The following is a 21,797-nucleotide window of genomic DNA, read 5'->3' as shown; positions in this document are numbered from 1 at the left end:
TATTACTCTGGAGTATGTCTTTCATCTCGTAATCATCTCCCCAGGAAATGAAACCATGTGCATCAGCCTTAACGCATCACACTGGTGCTTTGTTGTGTAAAACCTACAACAGTTTTTTTTCGGCAGTGTATATTACCTTCATGAACCGCCTCGAGAAAAATAGTTACCTGGGTTGGACACCGTGAATGGTTTTTTCCTCTTACCTCTTTACTTTCCTAAGCACGGCAAAGAGGATAGCACTTTTTTTTTTAAGCTGGAGCAACTTTGTTAGTATTGTTAGGGATAATTGTGTTTTTCATCAGCTAAATTTCCCTTTTCTTCTCAAAGTCGCAGCCGCCTTCCTCTTGCTTGAGGCGGACGAGCCTGGAAACTCCCTACTCTCATCAAAATACGTTGGTATGGTTTTTAGGTGACAGATACAAACCTTTCTCCCAATCTCGCACTATTCCCTGTGTGTGCCGGTGCACAGAGCAAAAGTCAGGACTGAAAAAGGAATTTGGTTCCTTCAGATCTCTGCAACCACCTGGTTCATTTTCAGGCCAACCTGGGCTGAGCCGTCTTGTCCTCAGCCTGCTTTGTACCAGAGCTTTCTTCACTATCACCGTCAGGACGGCAGAATAGACTCTAAACAATAACAGGTGTGTTAGGGCGGAAAAATTCCAACCCTTCTAACACTTATTTGGTTTAAAAAAGCCTCTTCCCTCGTGGCTTCTGTTCTGTGGTGTTCTCAGTCAGCAGAAGGTGAATTTTTTCCGTTGAGGTTCTTCAAACACCTACATGCGAACTGAAAAGCGCTCGAGCTTTGGTGGGATATGGCTGGCGGCTGGAGCGGAGGGGATGTTTGCTGGGGGGAGGCAACAGTGGTGGAAAAACCTTGAGCAGAACTCAGGTGCGTCCTTCTCCATCGCTAAAAGAACGCGAGTGCTGTGAGCAGTTGGAAAATGCAGAGGTAATTATTTTCGGCGGCGGAACCATCGGATGGTTTGCCCAGTCTGTGCCGATCGGCACCAGGAACTCAAAACAGTTTTGGCGTTGTGTGGACACTCTAAAAGAGTGAAAAGCTGTGAGCCGTGTGGTGAGGAACAGAAAACAGCGGAGATGTCTTCTCAGTTGGAGGTTGCAGCTCGTCCTCCACTAAGCAATCGCATCTGATGCAGACGAAGGTGAGACGTTGAGTAGAAAGTGGGAATTGAAATAGTTTCTGAAAGCACCAACAAGGTGCAGCTGCGGCGTGTGCTGCCTTTTACCGCGCTGCGCAGGATGTAGCAAATTGTTTTGGAACTGCCTCCTCTTGAGCGGGAAAAGAGATTCCGTTGAAAGCTGCTTTCAGCAACTGGTAATAATATTTTCATGAGGGTGATGGAAATGGATGCGTAAACTGATTTTGAAGGAGTCTTGATAGCAGGATCGCCCTCGCACCCTCAGAGATGAAGCTGGAGCAGAGAGGAAACCCTGTTTTGGTGGAGCTGGGAATCCCCGGGATGCGAAGCAGAACTGGTACTGACGGTGCGGGGAAAAATGGCCCATTTGTGGGTGAATCTTGACCTACCTGTGAGCAAACACCCAAACCTGTGTGAGCTCCTCGGGACCCCATACCAAATACTAACAGATGTCTAGCATAGGGGGAAAAAAGCCATCCTGTGAATTTCATAATCTATGGGAGAGCACCAAGAGGAACCTCAGTTTCCCATTCCACCATTTCTATGGTGAATTCTTGCATAGGGCGAAGAAATTGTCACCCACCTTTTCCTTCAACCCAACGTAAAATAGACAGCGCAAATATTTAGGATAGAGGAGCGATTTTTATCACTAAAATATAGCTGAAAATTTTGATGTCATGAAAGTATTGGTTGCCGACCCTTGATTTTCCAGTGCTGCTTTTATGTTGCCGCCTCATTTGTGCTGTCACTCATTTGTTCTCGGCATTTGATGTGGCTTATTGCTCAGAACCGGAGCTAATACTTCTTCAGCGGTCCATGTTCTGTACTTGGGAGGAAGGACAAGTGATTAAGTGCCAGATTTAACTGTCTAAGCCTCGGTTTGAGAGAGGAGCAGGTGGCCATGAGAACAAGACTTTCAAACAGGAAACCATGCAGTTTGTCTCCTGGTGCTTTTCTTCACTTGGTGGTTTGAGGCAGAACTCAAGTCAGCTCTTGTCTAGGTGGAAAAGTCAGCTTTAGGCAGAGAAAAGCTGTCCTGACCATTAGAAAGCAGTGCTGGTAATGCTGGAGTTAATAGTGGAAAGGAAATTCAGCAACAGAAGTTGGGAATCATCAGCTGTTTATGTAGTGTGACCAATTTGCTTATATTTTTATGTGGGAGTGTTATTGTTAGTAAATTCTTAGCTGTTTGCTACATTCTCCTCTGGTCTTTTCTCTGGACGTGGCTACAGGTCCAATGACATATTGAAAGGCCACAGCTGCTGATTTTCATGAGTCTTTGTGTTCTTTGCCGCATAGTCACAATATGACTTTGGACAAAACTTTTAACCTATCTGGGATATATTTATTTATCAGGACATCTTTACCCTGCCTCTGCTGGTTTTACTCGCATAGTAACTTTATGATACAGGTATCAAGATTAGCGGATGCTCGTCACACATGTGAGATCTTTGGATAAAAATTGCAATTTGCAAGGGAAAATTAGGATGATTCATTAAGCTTAACTGATGAGAATCTCTACCATGGGAACACTGGAAGTCTTATACTGGATCAGACGTATTTTTTAGGCATGTTTCAAGCACCTGAGGTTCCGCAGGAAGAGATAAGTATCCTTTAAAATCTGTGTCTTTCTCTGTTTCCAATTCACAAGGAGCAGCCTGAGACACTAATTTCTAGAGGCTAATTGTGAGTGGTGGGAATAAGTATTTTCTTTTGAATCCTGAATAGCATCCTGTAATTGCAGAAGTTTGTTCTGTATTATACTTTTATAACCTGTAGACGGAAATTGTACATCAAAGGTAATTAACAGGCAGGTCAATATTTTTAAAGGCTATCACACCATGTCATTAAGTATACATGATCCGTGAAGACTCACGTCTCAATTGCATTGCTTCATCTTTGGGTGTTTAAATAAAACTTTTAGGAAGACTGAGAATGTAATTTAATATAATTTTGGGTGAGTTTTCACTGTGCCTAAGCTGAGCGTTTTTTCCCTTTTGTGCTTTGTTTTGCCTGCAGATGATGTTGTTACAGTGAAAGGTGAATACAGTGAAAGAGAGGAGAGTGCTTTAAATGCAGAGCCTATGGAAAACCAAGAAGAATCTGAAATGCCTTACACCTATCCCAGAGAATATACTGAATACGAAAGCATTAAACTGGAAAGACATTCCGGTTCATATGACAACATGAGGCCAGCTAGTGGAAAAATGAACTGTGATATCTGTGGATTAGCCTGCATTAGCCTCAATGTCTTGATGGTTCATAAGCGTAGCCACACTGGTAAATATCCCTATATTATTATTGTAAGAGCTGAATACTGAAAGAATAATAATTTGTAATCTAGACTACTTATTTTTTTAAAAAGATACCAAAATCAGGATTTCCTTGTTCTGTCTTTGATGCCACATGTGATCTCTGGCATGTTACTCACTTTTCCGTGCCTCACTTTACCCACCTTATCAGGATTAAACGTTAGTAAAACCATGTTTTTGAGGCATTTTAAGAATTTTGGATGAAAGGCACTATGTCATTTAAGTATTTCAGCCATTGGTTTGGTGCCGCCCTTTCCGGTCCGTGTATGTGTTTCTCTTTGTGCTGTACTTTGGCAACAAACCAATGAGCATCTTACATTTCCACCTGCACTAAGATAAGACTATATCTTTTTATAAAAACTGCTAGCTTGTTGGAATCAGCCTCCTCCAGAGCACTTATTTCCATGGAAAAACTCTACAGGGTTTTCCATCATCATACATATGTTACAAGAAGCTGTGACACCCGAGCTGCATTTAACTCCCACTGAAGTCAATGGAAGGGCTGTGTGTGTGTTTCTATAGAAATAAATTGATCCAGTATCTCATTCTTTCCTCTTCCAAAAAGGAAAAAGGGTATGAGGATATCGTGATACCCACGTAACCATTAAATGTCCTTTTCTGTATGTCATTTTAAGGTGAACGGCCATTCCAGTGTAATCAGTGCGGAGCTTCCTTTACTCAGAAGGGAAACCTCCTCCGCCACATTAAACTACACACAGGGGAAAAACCTTTTAAATGTCATCTTTGCAGTTATGCCTGCCAAAGGAGGGATGCGCTAACAGGTCACTTAAGGACACATTCTGGTAAGTGACTTCAAAGACACTTCATGTGTTTCAGATGTGTGTCACTAGGACACTTGGTGTGGAAAATATAAAAGAGTCAGCAAAGTTTGCTCAGCTGCTCTAGTTTTGAAGGAGTTGACAAATAGCAGTGACCAGTCCCTCTGCGGGCTGGGCTGCTGGAACCATCTCCTCTTTGAATCCAAAATGAGGGGATGGGGAAAGCCACTGTCACAGCCTCGATACCTGCTTGCGCAAAATGACTCCTTGCTCTTCTCGAATGAGCGGAGCCAGTGGGCTCTGAATTTGAGGAGCAGCGTGAAGAAATGCTTTGCTGGGACTTGGTTCCCCTCCTGCGCTGTTAGGATGGCTCCAGGAGTGTGATCCACCTCGCGGTTGGGTAGTGCCTTTCATCTGAATGTCTTAACATGCTCAACAAATGCCAGTGGTTTTTTGTCCCGTCTGTTTTTACAGATGAGAGAAATGGAGGCACAGAGCTGAGCTGACTTGAATAACAAGCCAGGTTTAAATTGATTAATCAGTTCTACAAGAGCCCAGTTGTGCTTACTCTGTGTGTATATCCTGTGTTATACAGGGGCCTAGAAAGAAAATGTTTATTCTAAATGACAGATGTTATCTCTGCACTTCACCTTACAGAGCGAAAAAAATCAACCTCACAAAGAATCAAAGTTAAAAAATGAGATTATCTGACATGGATAAATGAGGTTCTGATTTAATCAAGACCCAGCACGGTGGTGGTGACTGTCCCTCGCTAGCACAATGCTAAAAGCATCACTGTGCTTCAAACATCTCGTGTGGTTATTGTGACTGAAGTTTTTAAAGCTGGCTTATAAACAGTATGAAGAAAATCTCTTTAAGTGAATCACACAAATAAGTGAGCAATTGCATTAGCAGTAGGGAGTGTGGTCTTTTTGCACAATATAAAATGCAAGGCTAGTTATATCGGTGCTGTACAGGGATGATATTTTGCTTGGGTTTGTTAGAGGATGTCTGTTCACAAACCAGTAACGAGACAATTCAGGAAGCACCTCGAGTCCTTGCGTATGAGGTGCTGGGGAAGGCTGTGTGAATGCTTGAGTTTCAAACAGGTTGGCTTCAGCTTAAATGAATTAAGAACATAATTCACTTTCCAACCAGGGGCTTTCGAAATTAAATGAACCTCACATATGGGTTTGGTTTGGTTTAACTTCATCAGTTTCATGGAATCCTTGAAAAATTCTGCAGGGACAGGCCCCAGGTGAGGCAGCCGGGCAGTCGCGGTCCCGGTTTAGCAGTGGTACAGTTGCTCTTCCCTGGGGAAGTTATGCCAAGAAAAGTTGTCAGCAAGAGCCAGGCTTAGGAACCCGAGCTCGTGGGAACCGTGTCTAACCTAAGTCCTCGTCTTTTCTGCTGCTGGGCTTAGGGGATGAAGGGGAACTTTGTGTCCGGTGGGTCTCACCCTTCTGTAACCCTAATTTTGTCGTGATTACAGTGCTCATAAACTCAACAGAAATGTGAAGCATTCCCCACAAGCTGGATATATGCCATGGCTAACTATACACTTGTATGTCACGGAGACAGCGTTTTAGTAGTCTCTCGTGGTTATTTAGTACTGCGCTCTTATCTTTCTAGTGGAGAAGCCGTACAAATGTGAGTTTTGCGGGAGGAGCTACAAGCAGAGGAGCTCGCTGGAGGAGCACAAGGAGCGCTGCCGCACTTACTTGCAGAACAGCGGCGTGTGCGAGGCTGGTGAGTTTATCACATTGCAGTGGGTTTGTCTTTTTTAGTACATTACAGTGCTTAAAAAAGGGCATCTGGTAAGCTGTTAACTCAAGCCTGAGAACAGTTTTTACTACAAGTATTTTCAGTAACCTAAGGGGCTGTAGCATCTTCTAAAAGGGTCTGGTTTAATGCATCCCTCAGGCAAGTAGTTAAAGGATGCTTTTATTTTAATAACTTCTTTATTTCACAGTTACTTTGAATAAAACACCTAAAATACCTTGTGCGCAACATTTCTGTAGGTGACACAGTAAGATGAATTATTCCCACATTAATGCTATTATGTAGCTTATTTTATCTGATGAGTTGATGCCCATGGTTGTTGACAACAGTTGTTCACATGTCTCAGTCCCTTTGGTTCCTTTTCTTTAGAATAAGAACTGTTGGTCAGAAAAGCATCAGGATGGTAGTAACCATTCTAGTTGCTTTTTAGTACAAAGTTTGCATGTTCCAAGTGTGGCGGTGCGGAAATACCTCTGAAAGAAAGTTTTTATGAAGCAATATTGCTAGCGTTGCTCAGTCCCTGATAACAATCTCTGCTCACGTTGTTCTCATTGCACAATAACCCACCCCTCTGTTCCACTCTCCATTATTTACTGACCACACGGAGATGCTACAGGAAGCAATGCCTCTAATTCGAGCTCCGCTTTGAACTTCAGGGTTTTGTTAACGATGCCCGCGTGTTCTAAAAATTATACTTGCATTTACAGCGTGGTGGAAACCACACCGTGGAAACAATTCAGGTTAAATTATCATGTGTTCGCGCTCTGGGCTGGAAGATCAGTATCTGCTCTGTGTACATGTACAGAATGACATGGTGACCAGGGCACGGGACTGGGCACATTAATGAGGTCACCCCTCAGTCCCCTCTTGTCCAGCTCCAGAGCCCCAGCTCCCTCAGCCTTTCCTCACATGGGAGATGCTCCACTCCCTTCAGCATCTTGGTGGCTGCGCTGGACTCTCTCCAGCAGTTCCCTGTCCTGCTGGAACTGAGGGGCCACAACTGGACACAAGATTCCAGGTGTGGTCTCCCCAGGGCAGAGCAGAGGGGCAGGAGAACCTCTCTGACCTACTGACCACCCCCTTCTAACCCACCCCAGGTCCCATTGGCTTCCTGGCCACAAGGGCCCAGTGCTGGCTCATGGTCACCCTGCTGTCCCCAGGACCCCCAGGTCCCTTTCCCCTACGCTGCTCTCTAATAGGTCATTCCCCAACTGATACTGGAACCTGGGGTTGTTCCTGCCCAGATTCAAGACTCTACACTTGTCCTTGTTCTATTTCATTACATTTTTCCCTGCCCAGCTCTCCAGCCTGTCCAGGTCTCTGATGGCAGCACAGCTTCCAGTGTCAGCCACTCCTCCCAGCTTGGTGTCATCAGCAAACTTGCTGACAGTCACTCTATTCCCTCATCCAAATCATTGATGAACATATTGAATAATACCGGCCCCAGCACTGCCCCCTGAGGCTCTGCATTAGATCCAGGCCTCAACTGGACTCTGCCCCGTTGACCACGACTCTCTGGCTTCTTCCCTTCAGCCAGTTCACAATCCACCTCACTCCCCGCTCATCCAGACCGCACTCCCTCAGTTCAGCTGTGAGGATGCTGTGGAGACTGTGTCAAATGCCTCACTCAAGTCAAGGTAGATCACGTCCACTGCCCCTTTACCTTCAAGCAGCCTTGCCCATGGCATTTCCCCCAGCAAAGGCCTGAAAAGGCCAAAGTTTGCCTTGCTGAAATCCAGGGTTGCAATTCTGCTTGCTATCCTGCTCCTGCCACAGGAGATCCTGAACTCCACCATCTCATGGTCGCTGCAACCAAGGCAGCCCTCAACCTTTACCCCTTCAACCAGCCCCTCCTTGTTAGCGAGGATGAGGTCCAGCAGTGCACCTCTCCTAGTCGGCTCCTCCACCCTTTGCATCACAAAGTTATCATCAAGGCACTGGAGGAACCTCCTAGATTGTGGCTGGCTGGTCAAGTAGTCCTGCCAACAACCATCAGGGAAGTTAAAATCCCCCACCACAACCGGGGCCTGTGATTGTGAAGCTGCTCTCAGCTGTCTGGAGAGGTCTCATCAACTTAATGTGATGTTTTGTCTCACTTTATGTAAACTGTTACGTAGTGTCTTGGTATTTCATGCTGGAAGCAGGTGCAATTTAGCAGTTAATGAATGTAAGTCTCTAAACATGAGTGTGATTTGGAATAAAAATCAGGTCAGAAAAGCAGTATGTTATTACCCTTGAGGCATTTATTCATGCCCTCTGTGGGGCTGATGCTCATGTGTATCATGGAGTTCCAGCCTGATGAGCCAGGACTAAGGGAGCGCTGAGCTGGGCCCTGTTATCCCATCCATCCCGAGGCATATTTGTAGCCAGTATTTGTGGCGTCGAGTCCTTATGAAGCGCTTTACGTTTTCAAAACGCTGAACAAACATTAACACACGGTTCTGGCTGAGGTTTGGTGAGTCATGGTGTGTGCTGACTGAAACTCATATGGTATCAATAACAGCAATAATAACCAAGTAAGGAGTGACTGACTTTGAAATTATAGGGAAATGCTGTACACTGAGGTCTGGAAGGATGACGCTGTGTTTTTATCACTTCTTGTACTTGGCAAATTGCAATTTCAGTCCAATACTGAATAAAACTGCATTTAGCAGGACTGAAGAGATGCAGAAGTGCTTGTATCCCTTTCCTCTGGCATCACTTCTTTCGTATGTAGATGATGCTTCATATATTTAGGTAAACTAGTGCAACAGTGCAATAACACAGCGGCCAGGATTCTTTCACGGTGAGATCTGATCTTGAGAAAGTAAATTACCCTTCCCTTTGTTTTCTTCTACTTAGGTACCAACTCTCAAGTGCACGAGCAGCGTCTTAAAACACATCTGCTTTTCACCACAGAGGTCCCTAATGCTGAAACACCTTTTAATATAAAAGTACCACTACTAATATTTGTTCTTTAGGCAAGAACAAGCCTTTTTTTGGGGGGGGGAAGCCGCAGCGGTTATATTCGGTATTAGTGTGGCAGTAGCGATATGAGGTGGCAGTTCTTCAGCTTGGCTGATCCAGCTCAAAGCCTCGGCAGTAATTTCCGTGAAGTGATGGGCGCTGGTTAGTGTGGCTAAAGGAGAACTCTGGAAAATGGTTCAGAGCCTTAAAACAGCGGCCCGCTCTCAAGGGTGAGATCGTAGGGCACACAGACTTTTCCTAAAATTGGAAATTGTGGAGGTTATAATGAGGTTTGAGACACTTAATGCTTACAAGTGTGCCAGAGAGAAAACATTCTGAATTAGTTTTAGCTGTAGCATTTAGGAAAAAGAAGTTGTATAATCTGAAAAGAAACCAGAGTAAAATGGCTGAAAGATTCAGAAGTGAATATAAAATGTTTCTTAGTGATTGGTTAAGAAGACATGTAGGTATGATTGATATCTAAAAAGTGTAGCAAGAGCACTGAGTGTCTTGAATTGAAGTTTTGGAGTTGTGTTGGTCTGCAGGTGTCACACAGGCTTACTCAGAATAAAAAAGAAACGCTAGCAGAGGTGGTATCTCCAGCTCCCTTTTGTAACCAGCCCTTCCAGCCGCTTGACTCTGCACTTCCTCTCGCTCACCAAGAGCCCGGGTCTGTAGCTCGTATGGTTTGTAGCTTGTACAGTTTGCTCCCCGTGCAGGAGCTCAGGACCGCGCGGCGAGCGGCGGCTCCTGCGCCCGCTCCACTGACCGCAGCTGCTGCCCAAGATGCAAAGAGCAAGAACGACTCAAAAAGCAAAACAAGTTTACATCAGATCTCCAAACTGTTTCCTCCCTGTTAGTGTGGCAAACTCCGGAGATTAAACCATTCAGCTCTTCCTTTTTTTTTTTTTTTTTTTTTTTTTTAATTTATTTTTTCCTTTTCACCTACGTGTTGTATTTTTTTTCCTTCACATTTTCCAAACTAGCGAGCGCGGAGGCAAGGCACATCAAGGCAGAGATGGGGAGCGAAAGAGCCCTGGTGCTGGACAGGCTAGCGAGCAACGTGGCAAAGCGAAAAAGCTCAATGCCTCAGAAATTTATTGGTAAGAACAAAAAAACCTCTTCATGCGCAGCAGTTCAATAAGTGCAAGTTGCTAACCTGTAGTACAACGCTTCTGCTTATTTTAAGCGCTCAAGTTTCTAATCTAATTTAATATGAAAGAATATAAATAGAGTAACTTTGATTATCCTGATGTGTTTTTAGCGATTTGTTGTAGGGTTTTGGTTAAAATAAGGTTATATTCTGTTAAATACTTAAACTGCGTGGAAGCTACTATTGTGCTTTGTGGCAATTTATCAATATGTTTTATGAGCTTGCAGGTGGTGTTTTCTGTACCTGTGCGTTTGAAATGTTCTCTGCCAGGTTCTTTACAGGAAAAGACCAGAAGCTTTAATGCTGTTGAGGGCTGAGTTCTCTTTCTGGTCAGCAGGAGCCAAAGCGACTTGCAGGTTGCATGTGTGGAATAAGGGCCTAAAGACAGAAAAGTATTGGTTTGTGTTAGTCATCCTGCTGAATCTGAATATGATTTTAAAAGATCAGATCCTTTCTTGTGGTAGTTTAAGCAACGAGATGTTTCCATAGCATTTTCTTTGCATTTAATTTTGTATGATCAGAGTTTTGCATGCTCTGGGGATCTTAAATACTAGTTCGGCAGGTTTGCCTGATCCTCCTGGCTAGTCTGCGTTCATTAACCTGCCTTTTAAGAAAATAAAATGCAACTCTTGTGTCCTGAGTAAAGACCTGACTTAGCAGTTTTATATTAGTACTAATAATGCCTTATTTGTTACGTTCTATATGGTTATATCGGGTACCGAGTGCTTGTTTTTCTTACAATACGTTTTACTGGGGGCGTGCTGGGGGGGGCGCAGCTTTATTTTGGAAGGTACCGCAGCTCTTACTGGATTTGGTGGGCAGCACTGGACTTTCATCTATGAAAACTGACAACTTTGATTTAGACACCTTAAAATGGCAGTAAAAAGGTCACTTTTTGTACAGGAGTGAAGTCACCAGCACACTCCACCCCAGTGCCTTTGGGTGCTTAATATTGAAACTGTTGACTCTGTGATTCAGACCTTACATGTCGCACCGTGATCCAAACAGTAATACTAATGCAAACGTGCTCGAAAATCTTTAGCTTCCTTTTTTTTTAACCCTTCGCCCTCTCTTCTTTTACAATTGCTGCCAATTCAATCTTTCTGTATTTTATTAAGCGCACCTGCAGCAGGATGCGACCACTCAGCATACGCCTCAAGTTAAGTACTAGTATTTTTCTGATTATTTTCTTTTTAGCGAACATACTTGTTACCATATGGGATAGACCCATTTTCGGGTTGTGATTCGCTCAGTACCATGGTTTGCAGATGGCACAAACTGATCCCGCACCACCCAGGAGTTTTTGCAGAGAAGCTGGAAGACTCGGGGCAGTTCGCCTAAAGAAATGAAATAAGTGATTTGTGAAACATACTGTTTTTCTAGACCCCCTGCGACTGGCATGTTCTTGCTGGGTAACCTCTGCAAAAATGACTCGCTTGGTCCCTTTTATCCCTGGGAAGTATGTTTGCAAGAGCAGCCTGTCCAGCCTCGCTTGGCTGGTGCGACTTTCTGACCTGTACGTGTAGGAGGGCAAATCTGCCGGGACAGCTTTGGCGCTGATTTCTCATTTTGTCAGGAAGAAGGGATAGAGATGTGTACTAACAAGGCATCTTTGTTGGGCTCAGTTCTGTGAATGAGCTCTATTGATCAGACACACACACAAAAAAACCCCTTTATTATTATTTGAGGGTTCTACAGAGATTCATATGAGCACCAGGAGTCTTGCCCACTTTATTTTTTCACATTTTCATGTGCACAATTCTCCACTAAGGACCCAGATGAGCAGAGCGTGTACTTGACTCTTCACCTCTACACTGGGCCTCCTTTCAAAGGCTTCTCCTGCAAAGACTTTTGTCCTCAGCTTTTCCTTTAGTTACAAGGGAAGAAGGATTTGAATGGAAGTTGCTGAATTTTGTGTTTCCTATTTTGCTGGGGATTTCTGGTTTGCATGTTGTATAGACCAATTCTACAAACCTCGGCTTTCTGTACTTCCTGGTTTGATTAATGAACAGATATTTCTAAAAAATAACACAAATAGCTCAGAAGAAGAGATCCCTGTGCTGGTGGTTCTTCCCTGCTGCTTAAACACTCAGGGGCTGCATCTTCAGTTCACATGAGTCCGGTCGACACCAGCTGAGAATCTTGAGCCACAAACTATTTCTTCCTTTTAAAAACAAGTTGTCCCTGAGGTGAGGAGTAGAAATATATTTCTCATAGTGGTCAAAGTGCTAACAAACACCATTATCCCCCAGCGTGCAAAGTCTTAACGAGAAATTGCCGGCTTTGGTTAGTGCGGCAGCGGGAAACGGGTTCGCTCCCCGTTTCCAGCGTCCACACCTCCCCAGGCTGCAAAAACGTGCGGATGTTTGAGAGCAAGCGAAGCGGCGCTGAGCAGCACATGAGGATGTGTCATACGCTATGGCTCATGTGTGAATTTTGAAGGGGGAAGCTTTTGCATCGCACCGAGACAAATACAAAAGATGTTCCGCTAACCGGTGGCTGCTCTGTAAATGAGTCCTCAAGAACCTGTAAGTTTAATTTTTAATGTAGTGTTCTTCAAGAGTGTTGCGGCACTTCCCCTGGTGCAGATAGCAGCTTAACTCAGAATATCTATCTATTACATTGTCCTGCTGGCTGCGAAGATAAAGCATCAACTGCTTTCAGCACAGTCCATCTTATTCATCCTCGGTCCCCAAATACTCCTTTCCCTTTTTCTAAATCATCAATACCAACTTTCTCCTGCCCGCCTGCCGATGTTTGTGAGTGAAGTGCTGATCTGGCTTCTTGTCTCTTCCCATGGAGGCTTTTGATGTATTTGACTGAAGAGAAAAAATATATACATTACAAGAGTGGCCCCTTGTCTGCTTGATTGGGATATGGTGCTATAGCTTGACATTCTGGATGTACGATTAGCACCTTCATGTGGATTCAGCCTATCCAAATGTTGGTATTTTACTGAGGCGTTGCCTTGGGGTGTCTGCTGAGGCAGCGAGGGGGGAGACAGAGAGAGGAGCTGGTTTTATGTGATGCCTTTTCCTCCCAAATTATCTGAGACAGGGTGGTTTGCAGCCTCATTTCTTGCCCTCTCCTATAAGGAGATGTGCAGTGGCCTTTTAAAAATGTACAGCAACATGACACATTAATGTACATCCAAAGAGTGTTTGGGTATTTGCATTTCATTTGATAGAACTGATAATTTAAGGGAGACAGAACAAGCTCTTGTGGGGATTTTAAAAAGCCACCGGGATGGTGGAATAACAAAGTTCTGCAAGAGCCCCCGTGATCATACATTGTGGTTTTTGTACCTTATGACAGTGACTTCTAACCCGGACTTTATGGGGAGTCCTGTATATTTTTACTTTTGTTGCACTTCTTTTTTTAATTTCAAATTTGTTCGCATCTTTCACTTGCCTGGAGCTGCTTTTGTGAGTCATACCAATGTGCTACATTTTTTTCCCTCCCGTGTGAAGCTGGATCACAAGTTTTGTTGAGGGTTGGAAGCAGTTACGCTCTGTGGTTCACTAACCTTTTTGTGTGTTTTATAAGAGAAACGTGAGCTCCTGGTTTTCTGCCTCTGCACTGAAACCTGATGAGTTTCATATACATTGAGTCATGGTGTTGACAGGTGACTGATAAACATCTGCACTACTCCAGTTATGGTAACTAAAAGATTAGTGGATCTGATGTTTGCAAGTCACTTGCACATAAAACATTTGGTCTGGTCCTTTTGTTTCTTTAAGCTTTAGTGTCTAAGGGCGTATAAAAGAAGAGTCTACCAGGTGGGTAAAAGTAACGAAAAGCGCATCAGATTTCAGCCGTCACTTGTCTTCGTTTCTTCTGTTAGGGATTAATTTCTTCTGTATGCTTCTCAGGGACAAGTCAAGAAAGAACAGTTGCAATCTTGGCATTTTAAATGGAGTATTTAGGTTCATTATCAATTAGCTGTTTTACAAGTATTTTCATTAATGAGTATTTACCTTTTTCTAGAAAAAAAAAATGAGAGAAGTTAATCTATGGAAGCTATGACAATATCCTTCTCCTTAAATCCCAGAATAATTTAAAAAAACCTAATGATTTGTCTAGTAATTATCCTCACCACCTCCTCTATTAGATCAGGTTGTTTTGTTTCTGAGTCTGAGCCTCAACAAATAAAAAAAAAACCAAAAACCCCACAGCGTTGTGCAGATGAACAGCCTCTTTCAGCAGAGAACATTTAATGCCTCTCTACTTTCCAGACACTACCGCCATTTAAAAAATGCGTCATGGACTTGACTTGGGTGGGTAAAGAAGCGTTTAATTCAACACCTCTCCTCTCTCGCAGGTGAGAAACGACACAGTTTTGATGTTAATTATAACTCGAGCTTCGTGTATGAAAAGGAAAGCGACATAATGCAAGGACGCATGATGGACCAGGCCATAAACAACGCCATCACCTACCTGGGGGCCGAAGTCTTGCGCCCGCTCATGCAGACGCCGCCAGCTCCCACCTCCGAAATGGTCCCTGTCATCAGCAGCCTGTACCCCATTGCCCTGACCCGCGCCGACGTGCCCAACGGCACCTCGCAGGAGGTGGAAAAGAGCCACGGCCACCTCCGGGACAAAAGCTTGTCCTCCGATAGGGGTCTTTCCCCAAACAACAGCGGCCAAGACTCCACAGACACTGACAGCAACCACGAGGAGCGGCCGAATCCCACCTTCCATCAGGGCCAGGTCATCCCCGCTCCATCCCGCAACGGCCTCCAGTCCTTGAAGGATTTCCCGAGGCCGTTCGACATCATCAAGCCACCCGCCATCTGCCCGCGCGATGCCTTTAAGGTCATCAACAAGGAAGGGGAAGCCATCGGGGTCTACCGGTGCGACCACTGCCGTGTCCTCTTTTTGGATTACGTGATGTTCACCATCCACATGGGCTGCCACGGCTTCCGCGACCCCTTCGAGTGCAACGTCTGCGGGTACCGGAGCCACGACCGATACGAGTTTTCCTCGCACATAGCGCGGGGCGAGCACAGGGTCGTGCTCAAATGAAGGGACTGGCTTTCTGAGCTCAAAGGCCTTGGGTTAGGTCAGAGGGCAGGCTTGGTTGGTTGTTTTTTTAATTAGTATAAAGAAATGTCTTGAGTATTTTTCTATGCCAGTTTTTAAATGAGTGTCACAGGGAGGTGATACCTCGAACTTTTGGTTTTTAGAAATATTTCAGTGTTCTGTAGCATGTGTGCCTGGCTGCCTTGGTGAGTGGTACCGTACAAAACACCAGGAGCAGAGACCCATTTTTATATGAACTTTATTTTTGTGAAAAACGAGAGCCATTTAAGATTTTTTTTTTAAAATGCATTTGTTTTCATAATGATGCTTTAACTCGGTGCAAAAGGTTTTGACGCCCTGCTGCCCGTTTCTCTGCTTTTGGCCAAATGTGTAGTCAGACGGATACAGGAGGAGCTTTTACTGGCTGTTTCAGTCCCAATGATCTTCACTTGGCTCATCAGTGACACAAGGAAAACGTGTCTGGGAGGGATTATTAATTCCTCTTTAAAGGTTTTCCCCTAAGTCTCAAAGAGCGTGTGGCCCCACCACACTTTCATTTTTCTTACTCCTCTGTTCACTTTCTTCCAAGTCACTCCCACATGCATGTTACTCAGTAACAGCAAAATAAGAAATGAGACCTATTTTGGGGCTGGGGTTTTTTTAACAGTACGTGCATTTTTGGGATACCCGGTGAGGTCATTGCTTGGCTCATCCACACACTCTGGGGCAAATTCTGATTTTTTGCCTTGATGGAAAGTCTTCCTTTTGTCATGGATGCCAAGGACGAGGATGAAACTGTCCCGTGCTCCCGCTCAGCTCCAGCGGTAGAACTCGCGGCTGTGCCGTTTGGCCAACTCTGGCACACGACGTCCCCGCGCCGGAGTCACCGTGTCCCGGCAGCAGCCGCCACCGTGAGAACCCGCGTACACGAATGTGTGGGAGCTCGACAGCTCAATCACGCCGTCTGGTTTTACGTGGGGATATCCCTCGGAGTGAAATGTGCTGTTTTGCAAAATGAGTATTTACCATTACTTTGAAGCTGGTTTTTAAAATAGCTCTTTTAATCTAATCATTGCTCCGCAGCTGTATTATTAGTCACTGCGCTGAAGATATGAATTTGATAACGGTTTTGCTGAGTGAATGTTTATTTTTTGCAAAGTATTTTTGTATGATGTAGAGTTAGGTGTGTTCTGATGGACTCTTGTATCCATTGTACGCTTTGATATCTACATTGCATTTGTACTTTTCAACGTTGCTGTGCCAGTATCTGGGGTGACCCAGCTCTTCCCACAAGGGACGGCTGGAGCGCCGAGGGTCGAGAAATACTGAATTTAATTCCTTCCTATGACCTGGGCTCACTCTTTTTTGGCTGAAATACTTTCTGCCTCCTTGAATTTTAAGGTACAAAATAGAAAATGATATTAATTTTTCCCAATTAAGGGTACATCTGAAGAGTGCTGGAGTAGCACTGTAGAAGTGCTAGATCCTGCTTATCGGTGGGGTAAGGAGAACTCTCTTGCTACCTCGTGTGATGTTAATAAAATAGGTTTAGGGTCTTTTCCAATAAATTTCCCAGCGTGACGCACGTAACGTGAGCGGGCGGATGTTGGTTCTTCCCCAATGAACACCCATTGGCACGATGTGACAAACCCAACTGCCTTCAGGCAGCAGCCTGGGCTTGGAAAGGCTTCCACCGATTATTTTAGCCAATTCCCCGCTTTTATTGGTGTAAATCACCCAATAACTCCATCTCTCCGCTGTGTTTTCATGGGGGAGAAGCACTTGAGTTCCACGCACACGGTGGCTGATGAAAACGCTCCTCGCCCTTCACCAGAAATGAATAAGGTTGCACGGAGTAAAACGTAACTTGTCGTTTGCACAGGAAGCTCCTCAGATTGCCGAATGTGTGTCACCCCGCGCCGCCGGTTTCTGTCTCGGGTACCGAATCCTTGAAAACACTCTGCAGATTACTGTCCGCTCTTCGCTTACCGCCAGGCCACCTTCAGCCGCCTCCCCTTGCTTCCCAGATAAGGTGAGCAATCGACCACTGCGCCTCTGAGCAGGTTTTTGAAAGGAAGGAGGGAGGTTTTTCGCAGTATTTGGCTGAAATGGCTCCATTTTCCCACCCTGCTTGGGCAGACTCATGATTTCCAGATAGGCTGAACCAAAAGAAGTTCCCTGCACTGTCTGGAGTTGACGAGCGGTAACCTCGTTATAGCTCTGCTGTCGAACAATTGCGTGTTGTGGAATTTCAACCCAGTCATTTATTAAAAAAAGAAAACTATATGTATATTTATATATTTCGTGAGTACCGTTTATCTGCTGTGTGATGCTCGCTGAGCATCAGCACATTGCTGAACCGGAGCCTTGGCTGTGTCCTGGGGTGCACCAGCCCTCTAGGGTGACAGGATCGGTCCCCTCAATGACCTCCCCTTGTTTTGGGGACCCTGTGCCCTCCCGAGCCCCATGTGGGGGGCAGAAACCCCCTTGGGCTGTGCCCATAGGTCCGAGGGCTGCGCTCAGTGTCAGGTCACTGAGCTCAGAGGAGCTTTGCAAATCGCCTCATTGGGAAGATCGAGGTGTGGGGGGGAAGCGGCTGGTATTTGCTGTGAGCTTGATTTCTTCTGCTCTTGGTTTGGTTATTTTGGTACAAAACAAATGGCTGTTTGGACAGTTCTCTTTGAACGCGCTCCAGCCAGCTGTTTCATCTGTCTCGCTTGGTTTCTTTATTTACCGATGAATTACACCTAAACAGCGGGCAGTGCTGGGGAGGCTCAGGAAACTGCCTTTTAGCATTAAGAGATGAACCTCTTGTGCTTAAAAGTTTGTTGAATTTCTCAATTTCAATAAATTCCCATGTCTATAATAGTGGAAGAGACCCCGGGGGGCTGCTCCCATCTGTCACCTCTGGGATGTGTGAATCACAAAGATGTGATGAAACCTGTGACCAGGCTGTAGCCACCAGAACGGCAACCGGTTAGTGGGATTTAACGATCACGTAGTCTGCTCCTCTAACTGCTGAAAAATGGCATTGGCCTCTGGTTCTGGTTAACAGATAAATGACACAGCCCAAGGGGATGTGCCCTCCTCTGAGCTGGGGCTGCCGCTGCCTTTCCTTGTCTCCCCAGCAAGCTCAGCACAAGTGGACGAGGGGGGGGGAACAGCCCAAATTTGCCCCAGTAATGATTCCTGCGGGATCCTTGGGTCTCAGTCCTGCAACGTGACGTGTCTCAAAGCGCTCTCCTCCTCCCCTGGTGTCACCGAGCACGGTCAGAGTGAAACTGGGCTCTGGTAGGCACATGGAGGAGCCTGGAGCCCTGGCGTGCACGGTGGTGGTGGCCTTGGTTGGGGGCAAATGCTTGTGGCTGGGTTTGACCTGCAATCCTGGGTGACACTGGGGGTGACACCCTTGCAGCCAGCGCGGGAGAGAGGAGCGTTTGGGAAGGGGACAGTGGAAGGGGCACGTGCCCCTCAAATTCCTTCCCCATGGCCACGCTCTGGCTGCTCCTCCTGCCAGCCAACTGGTGTCTGAAATGCTCAGCCCCACATTCCTGGACCCGCTCCAGGACACGCTGATGCTCCCACGGGTGCGGGTGGGCTCAGGGTTTCCATGGGGTGACGGGGGCTGCGCCCATCGTACCGGATCGCATCAGTCGGATGGAAACACCCCGGTGGGCGGAGAGGGGGGGGCTCACACCAACCCTCCCACAGCCCGTTTTTAGCAGCTCTTTCAGCAGGTTGACGTTGTTCACACTTATTTCATACTCTCCTGACACCTGCTACCACAAGAAGCTGGACATGTTTGAACTAAAGAAAATTGTAAAAAAAAAAGAAGTCAGAGGATCCTTTTTTTTCAGTTTTACCTTCACTTCCTTCCTCGCGTGGCTGAAACGCAAGTGCCAAGGGTTATTTTCCCCTGGCTGTGATGTTACCAGGCAATTCTGCAGGATGGGGTGAAACCCTCCCAGTGCTCCCAGCCCTGCACCAGCCCAGGGCAGCAACCCCCCAGCCTGGCTTTTACCTGAATAAGAGCTTTTCTGATCCTAAAAAACCCTCAGCCCTCTTCTGCCAGGAACCAAACCCCCTTTAAAGCACCAGGCTTATAAAAACCTTCGGTTGGTGTTATGACAGAGAGATCCTTATCTGCTGATATGCTGTAATTACAGGGGAACTCGTTTCCCCTGTCGTGTTGAAACACGCTTTGTAACGCACAAAAACAAAAAAAAATCCCATAAAACTCTGCTGGGTGCTGAACTGCATCCTCCGAGCATCCCAGCCAGCTCTGCTCCCTGCGGGGACCGGTCCAGCACCCCAAAACCAGCAGTGCCGGGAGGGGAGGGCAGCTGAGGGAGGACTGAGTCACCGCCGCCACCTCCTCCTCGTCCCAATTCTCCAGCCGTTCATGAGTCACCCCGCCATGGACCCGCCGGCGTTTCGGAGCCCTTTGCGTGGGCTGGGTGTCCCCAAAATCTGGGGGCCAAGGTGTGAATGTGGCCACCTCTGTGCATCCCTTGGGGGGCTGAGCGCCAGCGGATGGGGGGCACCCATCCCAATGAGGGGGAGCTCTGCACCCGCGGGGCTCCCACCCCGTGTGACACGCGGGGTCACTGGTGTCACCGTGGCGGTGGCAGCAGGTTCATGTCACGCCTGCTGCCCTCGCCACGTTGCCGGGAGGGAAGTGGAGCCCCCGGGGAGCCGCACACGCTCCCGCGCCACCCAGCCATTCCCTCCGGCGGGGTTATATCTGGTGCCACATTTGCATCGCGGCAAGCCGGCGCACCTGGGCAGGGCCAGCCGGATCCTCGGGGGAGCGGCTGACGATTGTCACCCGCCGGGGAAAGGAAAGTCCCGGCAGACGATTGTTTTTTAGAAAAGCCTGCTTCCCACTCAAGCATCTTTGGCCCCTCGGGCACCTGCTGGGGCTGCAGCGTGGGGTGGGATGGGGGCGATGCTCCTGGGCTCTGTGTGGGTGCTTGGAAAGCAGGGAGGATGCTCCCAGGTTGGAGATGCTGCTCCTTGGCTGTCAGCATGGCCCAGGTGCCCCCCATCCCCCAGGTCCCATCAGCTCCGTTTCCCCATCGTTTTGCCCCAGATCCCCCCCCTTCCCACCATGGGCACTGGTGCCATTGCAGCGCTGCTGTCCCCTGCTATGCTGGGGACCCTTCTGTCCCTCCCCACTTCCCGGGGGACATCATGGGCTGGAGGTGTCTGGGGAGTCCTGTCCTTCCTCAGCCCCCTTTCCCAAGGCTGTGGGTCTGTGCTGGGGGGGCTGAGCTGCAACCAGGGGCCCCCCTGCCTTGTTGCTCCCTGGTGCTGAGCACAGCCCCCCCGTTCCTACCCCCCGGAGCGGAGAAAGTTAGTCAAATCTGCAGAAACCACAGCCGGGGGGGTAGGCTGCGTCTCTGCCGCAGCTTTGATGTCACCCCTGCGTGTCCCACAGGTGCTGCGCCGTTGCCATAGCCCCAGCGCCGCGGTCCCCACCGCCGCTTTGCCATTAAGTCATGCAGGAAGAGGGGGATAATGCAAAAATATTTCCTCTCCCCCCACATCCCCTCCTGTCCCCAAGGTGCCTGGAGCTGGCCAGGCCTGGGGGGCCACGTGCGTGGCTGCAGCTGCCATCCAACCCTTCGCATGTGGGGCTGGGGGTCATGGCAGGGGTTTTTGGGGCTGCACTGGGGACCCCACATTTATGCCCCCCTCCCCAGCCCTGCAAACTCCATCCCAGCCGCCGGTGAGGCTGCGGGGTGTCCCTGGCTCCCAGGGGAGTGCGGTGGGAGCTGGGAAGGTTTCTGAGAAGTGCCCCCCCGTGCTGAATCGTGGCCGGGCCTCCCTGCGGTTTCCCCCTGCTCTCACCTCCTCGGCGCAGTCACGCCAGCACCCACGCAGCAGCATGCTGCACCCAGCCTGGGGGGTGGCACATGCTGTGTCCCCCCCACTGTCACCCTCCCCGAGGTGGAGGGGACCCCCCTGGTGCTGGAGTCCCGCTGAGATGTGTGTTTCTGGTGCCTGACCTGTACCCATCCTGCACCCGCTGTGCACCCAGCATCCCTGCACCCTACACCCAGCCTTCGCTGTGCAACCCACACCCGCTCTGCACCGGTCCCTGAGCACCCTGCACCCCCTTTGCACCACCCGAACACCCTGCACCTCCTGTGCATCCCCTGAGCACCCTGCACCTCATTTGCACCACCCGAACACCCTGCACCCCATGTGCGTCCCCTGAGCACCCTGCACCCCCTTTGCACCCTGCTCCCATCCTTGCACCAGCTCCTGCCCCCAGCACAGCAGCCAAGCCGCCGGCACAGTGCCCTGCAGCCCCTCGTGCTGCGCGGTGACAAATGAGAGGTGACACTGTCCATCGTGTGGGAACCCCCACCATGGGACATTCCTGACCCCACGACAGAGCCCAGGAGGGAAGGAGGATGGAGCCAGGGTCTGGGGGTGCTGCACACCCACGGGTGCAGGGGCTGGGGGTTTGGGCGCCCCCCAGGGAGCGGGAGGCAGGTTTTGGGGGGCAGGTGCCAGCCCTTCCCAGCCCTGTCACAGCGGCTGCACTCTCAGAGGAAGCCGCTCTGCTTTCTTGCACCCAGCGCTGGTTAAAAATACCACTCCTGATTTTAATACAGCGGCGGCGGGCGCTATA

The 21,797-nt window shown here is 47.8% G+C and overlaps 1 protein-coding gene across 5 annotated transcripts in view; it reads left to right on the top strand.

The window, feature by feature from the left end:
- IKZF3 (IKAROS family zinc finger 3) overlaps positions 1-17,440 on the top strand; it is a gene marked incomplete at its 5' end in the record, with an annotated part of 29,407 nt that extends 11,967 nt beyond the window's left edge. For 2 of the 5 annotated variants that reach the window (XM_082070776.1, XM_082070777.1), the window contains 5 exons: positions 3,180-3,440; positions 4,108-4,275; positions 5,884-6,000; positions 9,966-10,082; positions 14,454-17,440. In XM_082070776.1, the coding sequence (XP_081926902.1) occupies positions 3,180-3,440; positions 4,108-4,275; positions 5,884-6,000; positions 9,966-10,082; positions 14,454-15,157 (1,367 nt within the window). In that variant the 3' untranslated portion in view covers positions 15,158-17,440. The remainder of the gene's footprint in view (positions 1-3,179; positions 3,441-4,107; positions 4,276-5,883; positions 6,001-9,965; positions 10,083-14,453) is intronic. The other 3 variants (XM_082070779.1, XM_082070778.1, XM_082070780.1) reach the window with 3 other exon arrangements.
- Between the last annotated feature and the right edge of the window lie 4,357 nt (positions 17,441-21,797).

This window comes from Streptopelia decaocto (assembly GCF_964273445.1).
Source record: "Streptopelia decaocto genome assembly, chromosome: 22".
NCBI lineage: Eukaryota > Metazoa > Chordata > Aves > Columbiformes > Columbidae > Streptopelia > Streptopelia decaocto.
Note: the sequence above shows the minus strand (reverse complement) of the source record. Positions and strands in the feature narration are given on the sequence as shown.